Genomic DNA, 16084 nt, shown 5'->3' on the forward strand with positions numbered 1-16084 from the left:
TGTTTCGAACCCCCAGAATATCGTTATTTATTAGAGGCGCAACACAATTAGGAATAATTCATAACTGAGCCCTCAGTGGTTGGAACGTGTGCGAGAGCGGCCACAAGGCTAAGAAGCTGCCAACGTGTCAGGTGTCTGCGGGAGAGGTCTAGCATCAGGGGTGTACTTTCATTGGTGCAGCAGGTGCAGTGGCACCAGGGCCTATAGGCCTAAGGAGCTCAATGAACCCTGAGTAGTGCTGTATTTCGTAGTTCAAACAGTGGCCAGGGGGCCTTCCCTGCACTAGGGCCCATGCCATTTTGCTGTGTGACTCCCCAGCATGTGAGGTTGGTTACACTCATTTGTCCTGCCCCCGAAATTATACTGTAATGGTTATTAGGGCAGTAGGAGAGGCCACCCTATATAATATAAACCCTAAAGTTTGCTGCTGTTACAAATGTCCTGTCCAGCAAAACTTTGATCTGTGAATGTGCCAGGGATGGCTTATAAATGGGCACCTGATTTCAGAGGGGCGCCAGGGCCTTGTCTGGAAACCAGCTTTTGATATTTAATTTCTATTTTAAGGTCACTGGCGCCTCGCTGCATAGACTTTCTTGGCCCCTCACTTAGTCCTCGTGCCTTTCCCTCCTCCTCGCTCACATCCTCTCCCAGGGCCTCTCAGTTCTGATTTAGCATCTAAAAAGGCGATCTAAGAGGAGAGCATCTTTCTTTGAAGAGAGAAGTGGGAGAGGAGCAAGACCTCTAACCTCCTGGTCAGGGTAACTGCTCTCCCCTCGCACAGCTCCATCCTTAAAGCACTGCCCCCAGCGCTTTCTGGTGACCCAGGTAGGTGTTCCAGACCCTCCTCAACCTGCAGGCTCTTGCCTGCGCCTCATCCATGGTGGTTGAGTGGAAGAGCCTGCTCTTCTGCTGGTCTGCTCTGTCAGCCCTTTTCTGTCTTTTTTCTGTTTGCTGTTTATTCTGTCTTTTTTTCTGTTTTGTTTTTCTGTCTTTGCCCCTCGACTCCCCCCCCCCCCGCCATTACAACCCCAGCACTCTCCAGGCACTCAATCCTGGACGTAACAACAACTGCCAGCTTTTGACGCCGAGCAACTCCCAAGGCCCATTTTCCTGCCGACAATTCCGCCACACCTTCACCCACCTCCGGACCCAGACAATCCCCCTCCCAACCCACCGGATGCCAGCGTACACAAACCCCTGAGCTGCATCCTCCTCAATGTGCGCTCCTTGCACATACACTCAGTAGAAGTTTGGGACCTTCTCAACACTCACTTGCCCAATGACGCCTTCCTCACAGAGACCTGGACCAATGCCAGCTCCGCACCTGATATCGCAACCGCCATCCCCGATGGATACAAGATCCTGAGGAAAGACTGCCCCAACCGCCCCGGAGGAGGCCTCGCCATCGTTCACAAAAGCTCCCTCCGACTGACAACCACCAAATAGGGCAACCCCTTGCTCCCCATGGAACACATCCAGCCCAACCCCAAAACGACACTCTGCAGAACACTCGCCTACAGACCGGCCAGACCCCACTCCTTGTTCACCAACACCATTGCATACTACATCTCTCCCCACGCCCTCGCCTCCACAGACTACATACTGCTCGGAGACCTGAACTTCCACCTAGAAAACCTCAGCGACCACCAGCACCATTGCCCTCCTAGAGAATCTCGCCAACATTGGGCTGACGCAACTCGTCTCCACCCCTACCCACATGGCTGGACACACTGTTTACCCCATCATCGCTGGAGGAAACAACGTTTGCTGCAGTCACACCATGCAACCTCTCTTGACGGACCCTCACTGTGTCCATTTCTCCTTCGCGAAACCCACCGCCCACAAACCCATGCCAGGTCTCCCACGCAGAAACTGGAGCAAAATCACTGAAGAACACCTCACCTCCGCCCTCAGCTGCACTCCTCCCCTTACCACGACAGAAGCTAACACAGCAGCAATCGACCTTCACCATTGGATCGCCAACTGCGCCAACACTCTAGCCCCCCTCCAGAACTCCGCCAGACGACACAACACAAAAGCCACCTGGTTCACCACGGATCTCCGAGCGCTCATGCCGATGTCTGGAGAAAGCTTGGAGAAACAGCAAAACCCCAGAAGCACGCACCGCCTACAAGACCGCCACCACGGCACGCCACTAACTCATCAAATCAACTAAGAGAAACTTAATTCAGGACTGAATCCTCTCCAACTCCCACAACTCCAAGGAACTCTTCACTATCATTCAAGAATTCACCAGACCCCACAGCGAAACCACAGACGTCTCTCCCTCCAGAGATTTCTGCAACAAACTCCGGTTCTTCTTCCACCACAAGATCAGGACGATCTACGACAACTTTGACGACCAAGTACACGGCTGCGACCCTACACCCTCCCCCAGCGACGCCACCCTGCCGATCCTCCTCACCTGGACCCCTGTCACCACAGAAGAAGACTATGAAAAGCATCCACTCCGGAGCACCCACTAACCCCTGCCCGCTGCACATATTTCTGTGGGCTGCCACCGCATCCAGAACTACGACGGACAATCAATCAATCAATCAATCAGTCATTTGTAAAGCACACTACATACTCGCGAGGGTCTCAAGGCGCTGGGGGGAGCCGCTACTGATCGAACAGCTAGGTCTTGAGCATCCTCCTGGAGGTCAGCAGGTCTTGGGTCTGTCGTAGGCTCAGTGGGAGGGTGTTCTATGTTTTGGCGGCGAGGTGGGAGAAGGATCTCCTGCCGGTGGTTGTTCTTCGGATGCGCGGAACGGTGGCAAGTGAGAGGTCGGCGTAGCGTAGCTGGCGGTTGGGGTTGTAGAAGGAGAGTGTCTGTTGAGGTAGGCTGGGCCGGTCTTGTGGAGTGCCTTGTGTGCTTGGATGAGGAGCTCGAAGGATATCCTCTTGCTGACGAGGAGCCAGTGCAGGTCCCTCAGGTGGGGGGTGATATGGCCGTGGCGTGGTACGTCGAGGATCAGTCGTGCCAAGGCGTTTTGGATGCATTGTAGTCGTTTGATCAGCTTGGTCGGGCTCCTGAGTCGAGGGTGTTTCCGTAGTCGAGTCTGCTGCTGACGAGGGCCTGGGTGACTGTCTTTCTTGTATCTGTCGGGATTCATCTGTAGATCTTGCGGACCATGCGGAGGGTGTTGAAGCAGGAAGAGGAGATGGCGTTGACCTGCTTGGTCATTGAGAGCGTTGAGTCGAGGATGATTCCCAGGTTGCGTGCGTGGTCGGTGGGTGTCGGGGCTGCAGGGTTGGAGCCGAGGATGAGGACCTCCGACTTGTCCGAGTTCAGCTTCAGGCGGCTGGTCTTCATCCAGTCGGCGACGGCCTTCATTCCTTCGTGGAGGTTAGCTTTGGCGGTGATGGGGTCCTTGGTGAGGGAGAGGATCAGTTGAATGTCGTCGGCGTAGGAGATTATGTTGAGGTCGTGCTGTCGGGCGACTTGTGCGAGTGGGCCATGTAAATGTTGAACAGTGTCGGGCTGAGGGAGATCCCTGGGGTACGCCGCAGATGATCTCGGAGGCTTCGGACCGGAATTGGGGAGGCGGACGCTCTGGGTTCTACCGGAGAGGAAGAACCAATCCAACTGCGTCCTCAAAACAGCCACTTTTCCTGAAGACTGGAAATGCGCCGAACTCAACCCCCTCCTCAAAAAGGCCCATCTCTGTTCTCTCCTTTACCGCCAAAGCCATCATGAAAGTCATCATCATCCAGCTAGCGCACTTCATAGAAACCAACAACATCCTCAACACCTCTCAATCCAGATTCCGCACCAACTACAGCCATCATAGCCACCATTAATGATGTGTGCACCCTCCTCGATCAAGGCCAAACTGCATCCCTCATACTACTAGACCTCTCAGCATCCTTTGACACCTTCTCCTACCGCACACTAGCCACCAAACTACATGACGCTGCTATCCAGGGAACTGCGCTAGACTGGATTCGATCTTTTCTCTCAGGCACAATACAAAGCATAAGACCCCCGCCCTTCCTCTCTGGACCACAGAGACCAGATGTGGAGTACGCCAAGGATCCTTCCTCAGCCCCAAGCTCTTCAACGTCTACATGGCACCCCTAGCAACCATCGTCAGAAAACACGGATTCAACATAGTACCATACGCCGACAACCCCCAGCTCATCCTCTCGCTTACCAAGGAACCAGACACCACCTCAGTTTCCAAGGAATTAAGGACGTCGCTTCCTGGATGAGCAGTGCTGCTGAAGCGCAACTAGGAGAAAATGAAAGTCCTCATCCTCGGGTCCACCCCCTCCACATGGGACAACACCTGGTGGCTCCCTGCCCTCGGAAACCCACCCACCCCTACAGACCATGCCCGCAGCCTCGGCATCATATACGACTCCTCACTCACCATACACCGTCAGATCAATGATGTGTCCTCCACATGCTTCCAACACCCTCTGCATACTCTGCAAGGCCTTCAAATGGATCCCCCCTAACTCCAGGAACACCGTCACCCACGCACTCATCACCATCAGACTGGACTACGGAAGCACGCTCTACGTCGGAAAAAACAACACACCTCTTCACAAACTCCACACCGTTCAGAACACCGCAGCTAGACTCGTCCTCAACATCCCACGACATGACCACATCACCCAGCACCTCCATGACCTCCAGTGGCTCTCCGTTGAAGACAGAATAACCTTCAAAGTGCTCACACACGCCTACAAAGCCCTCCAGAACACCATACTCCAATACCTCAACATAGAATCTACTTCCACGCTACCAAGAGAAACCTCCACTCCACCTACCTAGTCCAACCATGGTCTCCTGCATCCACAGGGCCATAACAGTTGGCAAATTCTTCTCCTACATCATGGCAAGGACCTGGCTGGGACAAACTCCCCCCCCCCCCCTCTCCCCCTGCCGCCCCTGCTCCGCCCTCAGCATCAGACGAAGCCTGACAATGTACCTATTCGGAAAGGACCTCAAGACCTGGCTCTTCGGATGACCACAGAGCTGCCCGCACCCCCGAAAGCGCCTTGAGACCCTCACAGGTGAGTAGTGTGCTCTGTAAATCCCTGATTTCGAAAACCCGACAAAACAATACAAATAAATTGTAAGTGACCCCTAGCTCACTGCCTTACTCACACTCACTGCCACTGGTTTCATGCATTCTTCAAAAAACAAAGGTTTGAACTGTACACCGCGTTCAGTGAGCATCTCGGATTCATGTGTAAAGTATTACACTTCGGAGGCAGTCATCACTTATACGCCCTCACCTATTATGTTTCTTCAGTGTTGAGCTTTTGGAACCGTTCCTCCACACCCTTGAAGCAGAGCATCTAATCCTCCTAACAAAGGTGCTGAAGTGTTGAGGACTGACTACTGTTCTTTATGCCCATAATATAAGCAAATTGCAGCAAGTAGTCTGGATTTTGAATTATTCATTTTGCCAGAGAGAGAAATCCCAACTCTTTGGTATGCATGTGATGGAGCGGAAATCTCCTTACATTTGTAGTAGTGCATCATAATCATGAGTAGAGCGCACCCGCATATAAACTTGGAAGTATATTAACGTGAAGAGCTAGAATTGTGATATGTGTTAACATAAATACGTTACATATCTTAGGTTATTGACAGGTAGGGGTGTGTCTCTAGAAAAGGTCTAGAACTAATGGGTTCAGCCCTTTCACATGTTATCGCCCCTAGAAGATGTAGGGATGAAGTTGTGGTGCTCAGCCTCTTGTTTCTTACTTACTTTTCTTAAGTGCGTACACAGGCTTTAAAAAGTGAATGCACCCTTACACGTTGACCAAAGAAAGACGTGTCTGTTCAGTGTAAGGCTTTTCTACTCCAGTGTTTGAAAGGTATGAACATTTTGTAAAATGTACAGGGCTGGTTGACCAATACATTTCTAGAAACAAATGTAATTTAATACATAGAAATTTTAAAAGAGGCATGCTTTGTCTTTTTTGGAGTAACTAGTGATGGCTCCTGTCTACAGCAACAGATTCGGAAATGTCCACCTTTCCCCTTAAATTAAATTCTTAGAATCTACTTGATTGGACAGGCTGAAAAAGAATTATGTGAAAACGGATGCTGTATGCATTTTTATAAGAGATAGGCCATGTGGAATTGGGAGGGTAAGTACCAATATCCATGGAGATTGTAAAGTCTTCCATAAAACACCGCATAAGAACTAGAATAGTTCCTAAGTGTCGTTGAAAACCTCTGAATTTTTTGGAGCATTTATTTGACAATTCTGCTGTAAAAGCTACCATTTTTTGTTGTTGCAGTTTTATATAGCACACACTCGACCCAAAGGTATTGGAGTGCTTTACATGAGCACCAGTTACATTACACAATGACACATTCATTTTGGTAGGCACGGGGAGATTAAGTGAGTTGCCCAGAATCACAGGATGTTGAACTGACGCCGAGACTCGAACCTGGTTCCCCAGATCCAAAGTCGGCCGCTCTGACGGTTAGGTCACATGTTTTTTGGGTGGTGAACTTCCATCCAAACCTATTGAGTAGGTGCACCGGCTAATAATGCTTCCATACAGGCATGATGCAGGCACTGAAGACAGTGGGCAGTGAGATGGTGAGCCAGTGCTGCAAGTGGGCCGCATCAGTGATGAATGTGGGGCATGACCACCTTAGAAAAATGTTGAGCAATTGCACTTTATTTATTTATTTTATTAGTCCTGGAATGGTTAAAATGAAAACCTTGGGGAAGGAGGAGACCGGAGGAAGAGCAAGACTGGCGACACATTTGATTTATCCAGGAGCGCCCTCTTAGCAAAGGCCGACCCTGTCCACAGCCAGTAATGAAGACTCACAGTCTCATTTGTAAAATGGCGAACTGCCTGCTATTCTGCAGGGTGGCAGAGGTTCTACCTCGGCCAACTTGCCAGTGAGCTGCCCACATAATCTAAGCTCCATGCCGCGTTGGCTGAACTTGTTCACTGCAGCAGCTCTCACTAACCCACTTAAAGCGCTTCTTAGGAAAATGTAATGTTAAGTGGGCACCTTCCGATTTTTGACAGGCGACTCCCATCTTGATGCTCTTGAATGAGGCATTTACTCCAAGCTTGTCTGAACTTCGGTTAGATTTAGCCATATTTGACGCTATTTTTCATTGCTATCGTGTCTAGCCACCAGTGGAGAATGGGAGGACGTAAGAGTTGGGCAGAACTACTTGAATGACTTTAAGACTTCTAGTTCTTGGCCCGATTCCCATTGTGAACTCTGCCCTCCAACCCCATGCCACCTGAACAAACTGACCCTGGCTGGCTTTTAAGAAATAACCTGTTTTATATACAGGATACAAGGATGAGAGCCCTTGTTTGACTGACAACCACCCCTTGGACACACAAATGCGTGGTTACGGACATACACTTCTACACTGTGGAAAGCTGTGGAGACAGTTTCTGACACATGGCCAAGTAGCCACTCCCTGGTAGTTGATAATGGAAAAGAGCCTAATGATTCGGGCTAACCGAGTTACCGTAAAGGTAACTTCGTGTTTATTTATTTATTTATTTATTTATTTAAAGTTTTGTATAGCGCGAACAAGATCCTTACAGATATCAGAGCGCTTCACAAAGACAGGGTAGGGGCAGTAGGAATGAACAGAGAAAATGGGAGCAGTATAATAGTCACTAACATGGTAGGATAATAATAACATACATAAAACATATCCGTATACAATCAGGTAAACAAGTAATATCAGACGGCACAAGTCATTGATCCCACTACAGAGGTGTTCAGGTACACCTTGGGTGTGTGGATGGCTTATACCAATGTTTTAGTATAGAGAGAACACTGAGTGGAGGCATCGGGAGAGTGAATCGGTAAACCAACGTGTATCATATATTGGTCGGTAGTAAGAGAGTAGCGTAGTAGTGTCCCCATCAAGTAGAAGTATAGTGCCAAAGGACAAGGTGAACAGTGATACAAAGCAATGCAGAGTCTCTGATCCAGCACCTATAAGGTTCAGGAGATCTTGGCCAGAAGGATGGTTTTCACCTCTTTCTTGAAGAGTGCAGTGGAGGAGATAAGCCTGGCTTCAGGAGGGAGCGCATTCCAGATCCTGGGTGCCATTCCTGAGAAGGAGCGCTTGTATGTTTTCTCTTTCCGGAATCTACGAGGTTTCAGGAGTAGATTTTTTGTACTTCTATTGGATCTCGAACCTCCTGATATAGACAACTTTTGAGCGAGGTAGTTGGGTGCATTGTGGTGCATGGCCGCGTGTGTCATAACTGCAATTTTTAGCTGTATTCTGGCTTCAAAGGGCAGCCATTTTAGAGACTTTAAGTCTGGGGATATATGCGAATGTTTTCTTGAGCCAGTAATGAGTCTCGCGGCAGCGTTCAGGGAGGCTCTTAAGGGTGCTGTTGTGGATAGCGGGAGTCCGCTGAGGGCCACAATTCAGTAGTCTATTCGAGGGATGACTAAAGCTTGTACAGCAGTTTGGAAGTCTTCGGCAGGGAGGAAGGGTTTAATTTTCCTCAGTGTGTTGATTTGGAAATTAGCTGCTTTTGTGGCTTTGCTAACGTGCTGCTGCATGTTGAGCTTGGCGTAGAGTGTGATGCCTAGGGATTTCGCCGAATCCACGATGGTAGGTTGGACATTGAGTGCTGTTAGGTTATTGAGCCAGGTTTGGGTGGTGGAAATTTTCGCCGGGGTTGAGATGAGTAGGAACTCAGTTTTCAGAGCATTTAGTTTGAGGTGATTATCGGCCAGCCAAGATTGAGTGTTAATAAGCGTGGAATTCAGATGTTTGATATCTTCCGGGGATTGTAGCTTTAGGTAAAGTTGTGTGTCGTCGGCGTACATATGGAATTGGACATTGGAAGCTTGGAGCAAGGTGGCGAGCGGTTCCATGACGAGGTTGAACAGTGTGGGGGAGAGGGAGGATCCTTGTGGAACACCTAGATCTGCCGGCACAGGTGTAGATAGCACATTGTCGATCTTGAACTTCTGAGACCGGTTGTGAAGGAAGGACGAAAACCATTTGAGAACAGTTCCCGATAGACCCATTCTGGTGCTTAGCAGCTCCAGCAAGTTCTCATGTTTGACCGTGTCAAATGCTGACGAGAGGTCAAGAAGGATGAGGAGGCAGGACTCATTGCGATCAAGAATTTGGAGGGCGTCATCAATTATGTGTGTCATAGCTGTTTCCGTGCTATGTTTCGCTCGGAAGCCTGATTGATGAGGGTTGAGGAGGTCAAATTGGTCAATGTGTTTTGTTAGTTGGAGTTGGACACATTTCTCCAGCAGTTTGGCCAGAGTGGGGATATTGGTGATGGGCCGGTAGTTGTTTAGGTCAGACGGATCAGCTGTAGGTTTCTTGAGTATAGGCGTGACTTGCCCCACCTTGAGGGAGTCTGGAATGAGGCCTTGTTGCAGGGAGCTGTTGATGATTTTGGTCCAGAGAGGGAGGAGCAAGGGGATGAAGTCTTTTACAGCATTAGCAGGTAGAGGGTCTGTGAGGTGATTAGAGGGCTTCAAGGTCCAAGCACCCCTTCACCTTTTTTAGGGGGGTGGTGGGGGCGGTGTTTATATAATGCGAACTTGACTCACTCAAAGGTATCAGAGCTCTTTACCTTACATCGGTCTTTAGCCGTCATTATTGTTGGACTCATATGGCTGAGAAAGCATGCAGTTGACACAGTTATGAAGAAGGTACAGACATATGTAGCCAGTTACAAAAATTACCAAGGGGTTGTGCCACTGGAGTTAAGCCCCTGGAGAAATATCAATTACTGTGGCAAATTTAATTTAATTCCAGAATTTCTTGAAGTTGCTTGCAATTTTGCATTATGCAATTTTTCCTACTGTTTGTGCACTAGAGACTTGTTTGTGCAGTATGTTCTGATTGGAGCAGGTTCAAGACTGATTCACATATAACTGGGTAAGAACTGAGGTGACTTGGTGTGCAAAATAACAATGGATTGGGTTGTGGCCCTAGTAATTACCAGGGACTGAGATTAATTCATGATTCCACCCATCACTTTTTTGTATACTTTAGTGTGTCGCCCTAAGTGGGACAGGTATGCCCAGACCTGGGTCCCGTGAACAGTGAGTGCAGTGAGTTCCACATAATTATGGATTTGCTGCATTTACCACCTAATCCATCATCTGCTACATAATCTGCAGATTTCCACACCAAAAATGTTTCTAGCTCAAGAGTATCAAAGGTTACTAAACACGTGGCACCATGTGTGGCCTCTGCGTAGGCTAACTGGTTATTTTTCAGTTGTTTATTGCTGTATTTGGGTATTAAACTGGTGCTAATAAGATGCCGTCTTTTCCCAGATATTGTTACCATGTGTAGTAAAGACAAAATAAAGAAGTGCTGTTATTGCATCATGTGCTGTGCTAAGCCGCATAATTTTCTATTTGTTGCAGCATAATTTATTCAACCCTGACGCATAGTTTGGTCCTGCCCTGCCATTCCAAGGGCCCTGGTTTAGACCTTATTGTTTTTTCAGAATCTGTTATTATAAGGTTGCTAAAAAGAGTTCTTTGGGTAGTATTAGAGTTTTATTAGTACAGACAAACTCAAGCACTGTGTTACATTTTAAATCCTGACTTTGTCTCTCCCGGTCATGCACTCTTAACATATAATGCCTACTAGTAAAGACGATAGTGGTCCCCTACACCATATAGCCTTCATTGCCTTATGTAACATACCCAGTACTTTGATACACACACTTGAATAATCAATGTAAATGTATAATATTTGCACATGATGTAAAGCCTTCTGACACCTTACAATGGGATGAGTAACACTATAGAAGAAATACATTTTGAAAAATGTGTGTTACTTAAATGGTTGTTTGCATAAATACTTAAACAGACCGATACATCTGACATTCTTGCAATGCTAGCATATCTCTTAAATATAGGGATTGAACAAAATCAAAATCTTGCCCCTAAGTATTAGTTTCTCTCAAGTACTGAAGTGATAACAAGCTATGCACCTGTTTCCCCTTCATTGAATTGGCATCTAGGTGTTAGGCTCCAGATAGCTCCCAACCAGGACGGTACTCAATAAAAGGAGGACTGATGGCCCCTTAATTTCAGCCTTTCTTTTGGAAGCAGCTGGAATGTCAAATAAGAAAACCCCTCGCCACCTGCCATCACTGCTCGGAATAGAAAACAGTTAACATGCAGGCACTGCTGAATGAGTCCTGGTTTCCACAAATTAAACCAGGAAAAATGTAGTATATTTCACTGGGGCCCAACTTCATAGCAGGTGAACAGCATCCACCCTGTGAAAATAGTGGGAAGACACCGGCCACAAGTGTGTACCCTCAACTTGTGTCTTGGTTTTGCCTGCATTATTCCTTATTAATTTGAAGAGGTGGATTGCTGCAGGCACTGGTTCTTGACTTTATCATTGAATATCATACACATGTATAATATATTACACTTATTGCATCAACCTCTCGTTAAAAGGGCTATGATGTGTCTTGTGGTTAATTTAAATGAAAATGATGGCGGTCTGTTTTTGAAAGAGTGGAAAAGGCATTTTTGAGAAACAAACGTAATGGATTGTTTTGTATTTAAAAAAATGCATTTTATGACATAACATGGAAAGTTTTTTACTAAACTGCGTATGAACTGTTTTCTCTTTCAACAGTTTGGATTTAGATGGCGAGTCGAGAAAGAAGTTATTTCAGGAAAAGGTATATTGCAAAAGATGTTTATTTTCTGAATGTTGAATACAGTAATGTGTCGTCTTTGCTCCTGTGAATACATTTGGAATGCCCTTCTTTCTAGCCCCTGTTTCTAAGTACCCCACTTACCAATGGGTTTTCTTTTAACTCCCTTTATTGTTGTGTAGACCGCTGTGTCAACTGGCTCACACCAAACTTTTAGCCTGCTTCTCTTCTGCTTCACCAGGAGTATATCTTGGAGGTCATAGGGTTGTTTTTTAGGTCTTGCCTAGGCAGTGCTCAGGATATGGGAATGAAACTCCGTCCACTTTGCGCCCAACTTTTTAATTGGCTCACATCACTGTCCTTTGTAAATGGTGGCTTTTCATTGGTCAATAGGCTTAGGAGTCCCTCACTAGTACCGCCAATTGTTTTCTTGTAACCTGCCTTGAGTACACCCCCTGTTAAGCGTGTTGTTAATCTGTAGGTTTTAATTACAGCCTCTGAACACTATTTTCTTAAATGGTTTGGACACTCACTCCCGTAATGCTTTTTTTTTATGTACACAGTGTGGCACGCCTTAGCAGGAATAATGGTGGCTGCGCCTTTCTGTTATTATTTGTGGTGCCGAATGCGCTCACATGGCTTTCTTTTTATGTTTATTTTACTTTTTTTTACAATGGCGGCACCCGCGCTTTAGCTTTACACAGCTTAAGATGTTTAAAACTAAAGCGTGAGTGCTGTGATGGCTTTGCAGTGCAGTAGCTCTCACATTACTAAAAGTTTGAGCTATTGGCGCTGCATTAATATTAGCAACGCAAGTGCTTGTTCTCACAGGCCATGGGGAGTTCATATTCAATTCAGAACTCGTGACTTCATGTACTATTATTCCTTTCATAAAATGTAGTAAATTGTGCGCCTAGTTCTTGCAACTAGAACAGTATTTTGTGAACTGATCTATGCACTAACAGGTCAATTCACAAGCTACTGAATAAGGGGGTTTTAGAACAACCTGCGTAATTATTATTCATTAGGCAAGTTTCATTTTGCCTGGATGGAACAGTAGACTGCCAACCCCATTAATTGCATTCCAAAATGAAAAATATGTGGAAAAGCCCTTTTGCGATCGCAACCCTTTGACTTTGTGATTTGCAAGGTTTGTGATTGTGAAAGGGCTTTTCACATGAAGCCGTCTCCTAATTGAGACTGGCAAGAGTGTGCCTTTGGTGCCATTTGTGATACCAGGTTTAGTAACAAGCCTGGCACAGTTAAATGTTCTTGCCTTTGCCAGTGCTTTGCTTGCCAAAAAGTAAATTTACACCTTAAAACTGACGTAGGCACCATTTTGTCCCTTTTATTTATGACCTGATGATGGACACCACTTAGATCAGTAAGTTAAAAAAAAATATGAAGTGCTGATCAGCGGATGTTCATGACTTTATTTTTACACTACTAACCTGTTGTGGCTTACAGCCAATCCCATATCTCTGAGATAGCTACCTCCTTTTTAGGTCTGGCTTGTCAATGCAGCTGTGACAGACTTAAAAGAGCTTTACTGCTGAGAGGGAGACTCTGGATCTGCTCGCTTGCTGTTTTACCTTGAGAACGGCATTTGATTAGGCAGGATTTCTGTACTTCTTTTGAAAAAGAGTTCCCGTATTGAACTTTCTGCCATATTTCCAGTGTAGTGCATTCATATAAACAACATATATCCCAGCACTGTGCTTTGAGTGGAACCCTAATATGATATGATATGATGAAGAGATTTATAAAGCGCAACAATACTCAAACCAGTGTCCCGGCGCTGGTTTCAAGGCTAATCTACACAGGCAAACAGTGACACTATTCATATCCAAATTTGACTCTGTAATGGTGCTTGGAATGTACAAAGCACAGGCTGTATGGTTTTAGGAAAACTAAGAGGGCGCTACAAACCATTTTATTTCCAGCGTGCTTTCACACTGTGCACCCAGAAGACTGGGTACATACCTCAACCACCGCCTCTCATTCTGAGCACCCACCAGAGACCTCCACCCCGCCCAACTGACCCTGGCTCCTGTCCCACATATCCGCAAGACCACAGCCAAAGGAAGATCCATCTCCTACCTTGCAGAAAGGACCTGGAACACATTAACTCTCCACCTTAGGCAACCACTGTCACTGCCTCACTTCAGGAAGGACCTCAAAGCCTGGCTCTTCGACTGAACCATAGTGCCCTATCGGACCAGCAGACCACCCCCACCCAGCGCCTTGGGACCCTTGTATGTGAGGAGTCACACTTTACAAGATATCTGATTGATTGATTGACTGGTGGGTGGGTGGGACTAGTGCGTGGACCTGCTACTCTTCTTACGAGAGAGGACACTCCAGGGACGTTGCCATTATCCATTTTAGAATGGCATAGAGTGGCTGTTTAAACATGACCCAACAATGGACTCATCTGCCTCCACAGACCTTAGGACAGGCAAAGTTGCAAATCATAGCTTTATTTCCGATTGCTCCCCCTCGAGCTATGATCATCCTGCCCTCAGGGCCGGAAATGTGCATACAAACAGGTATGAGACAATGTCGGTTTGGCCCCTGCCCACCACCATGGCATAGTTCTCCTGTAGTGTGCGAGGCCAGGTTACGACAAGAATTTCCCACTACATAGAGGGCAATAAGCTAACTTTGTTTTAATTCCTTAGTTTCCTCTGCAGTGCAGCCCAATGACAAGTGCTCTTTTTGAACCTTTAGTGGTATGGTCCAGAGTTTGCTATCTTTACTTATTGAGAGGGCTTATTTACACAGGGTGCCTTCTGTTCCCCCACCAAGGGTCCGGTACTCAGAGAGAGCTAAGGGCCCTTATAACAGTAGTCTTCTCACAAGATGAGTACGGTCTGGTGCCTTTTCTCAGGCTCCATGCATTTACAGTGGTGATGTAGGAACTCACTTCACCATGGGTTCCATATGGGGAATAGATTTCATGATGTTTAAAAATACCAACTGCCTCCCAACAAAAAAAGGATATAAGGAACCGCCAGAGGTCATTTAGAAAAATGCGTTCTGGACAAAACAAGTGAGGGGGATGATGGTATTTTTCAATTTCTGATCTTTATGACTCCCACACCAAGGAGATGAAAGAGACCTATTCTATGTTCTTCTCTTTGAAAAATTCATAGCTAAGGATACCAAGACTAGATCAACAATATACTAATGACAAATATGTCGCGTAACCATGACTGGGAATGAACATTTGCATTTCTTATTCTTTCTTTTTTTAAAGGTTTTATTGATTTCTTTAGCATGTACAGTATCACAATACAAAATCAACAACACCAAAATAACAAAAACTAGCCCTATTATTTAAGCAAATACACTTATATTTCTTGGTTCAGTTCAGACTTAATATACATCTCTGTATCTAGGTTATAATCAGCTCATCTCTGGTCATTACTTCTCTGCAATACCTGATCTTGCACTCAACCCCTTTTCTGTGCCAGTGACATTATATAGCAACTCATTTCAATTACCACCCCTGCTCCTATAGTAAGGAAGTGATCAGAAATGTATATTATTTCGGTGGAGCAAGCAGTAGAAGGAAGAACCAAACCCCAATCCCAAGACCTTTGGAGCATTTGTTTGATTTCCTAAGGTTTGTCTAAGCCAGCATAAGGGTTGTCGCTCTTGAGCAGGTATGTTTGTATGGGGTTTGCAGGTATGTTTTCAGGGGTTGCCAAATATTCCTCAGCCTGGAGGCAGGGGTTTGCAGTTTGCATATTATTTCGGTGGAGCAAGCAGTAGAAGGAAGAACCAAAACCCAATCCCAAGACCTTTGAAGAATTTGTTTGATTTCCTAAGGTTTGTCTAAGCCAGCATGAGGGGTGTCGCTCTTGAGCAGCTATGTTTGTATGGGGTTTGTAGGTATGTTTGTAGGTATGTTTTCAGGGGTTGCCAAATATTCCTCCACCTGGAGGCAGGGGTTTGCAGTTAAGCATATATATCACTGGAAGTATCGCAATCGATCAGATCTCGAATCCACTGTTTGGTTGTAGGATAGGAGGAAGAGCTTAGCTAGTAATAGGGCAATAGTCACATATATTCTGATTCTCTTTTGTAGAGGAAGGATGTATCCCAGTAGGGCCACTAGCAGGGAAGGCTCATTAGTGATATCTATCGTTTTGGATGAAATGTCGAACACCTCTTCTCAATATCTCTGTATTAGAGCACAGTTCCAAGCCAAATGTGTGAAATCAGCATGTTCTGTTGGGCATCTATGACATTTGTGGGATTTGGAGGGATCCAACTTAAAAAGTAGTTGTGGAGTGCAATATGAGCGATGTAAGTATTTTAAATGTAATAGGTTATGCCGATGATTATTGGATACTGATTTAGTCTGTTCGCAGCAATAGAACTACAACTTATCAGTCTAAAGGATACCTAAGACCTTCTCTCAAGCTGCTCT

The 16084-nt window shown here is 46.2% G+C and overlaps 1 protein-coding gene across 3 annotated transcripts in view; it reads left to right on the forward strand.

The window, feature by feature from the left end:
* Window positions 1-16084, forward strand: part of LOC144754997 (protein FRA10AC1) — a 312415-nt gene that overhangs the window by 167860 nt on the left and 128471 nt on the right. For all 3 annotated transcript variants that reach the window (XM_078643391.1, XM_078643392.1, XM_078643393.1), the window contains exon 9: window positions 11625-11670. In XM_078643391.1, the coding sequence (XP_078499517.1) occupies window positions 11625-11670 (46 nt within the window). The remainder of the gene's footprint in view (window positions 1-11624; window positions 11671-16084) is intronic.

The sequence above is a fragment of the Lissotriton helveticus genome, chromosome 5_1 (assembly GCF_964261635.1).
Source record: "Lissotriton helveticus chromosome 5_1, aLisHel1.1, whole genome shotgun sequence".
Taxonomy (NCBI): Eukaryota; Metazoa; Chordata; class Amphibia; order Caudata; family Salamandridae; genus Lissotriton; species Lissotriton helveticus.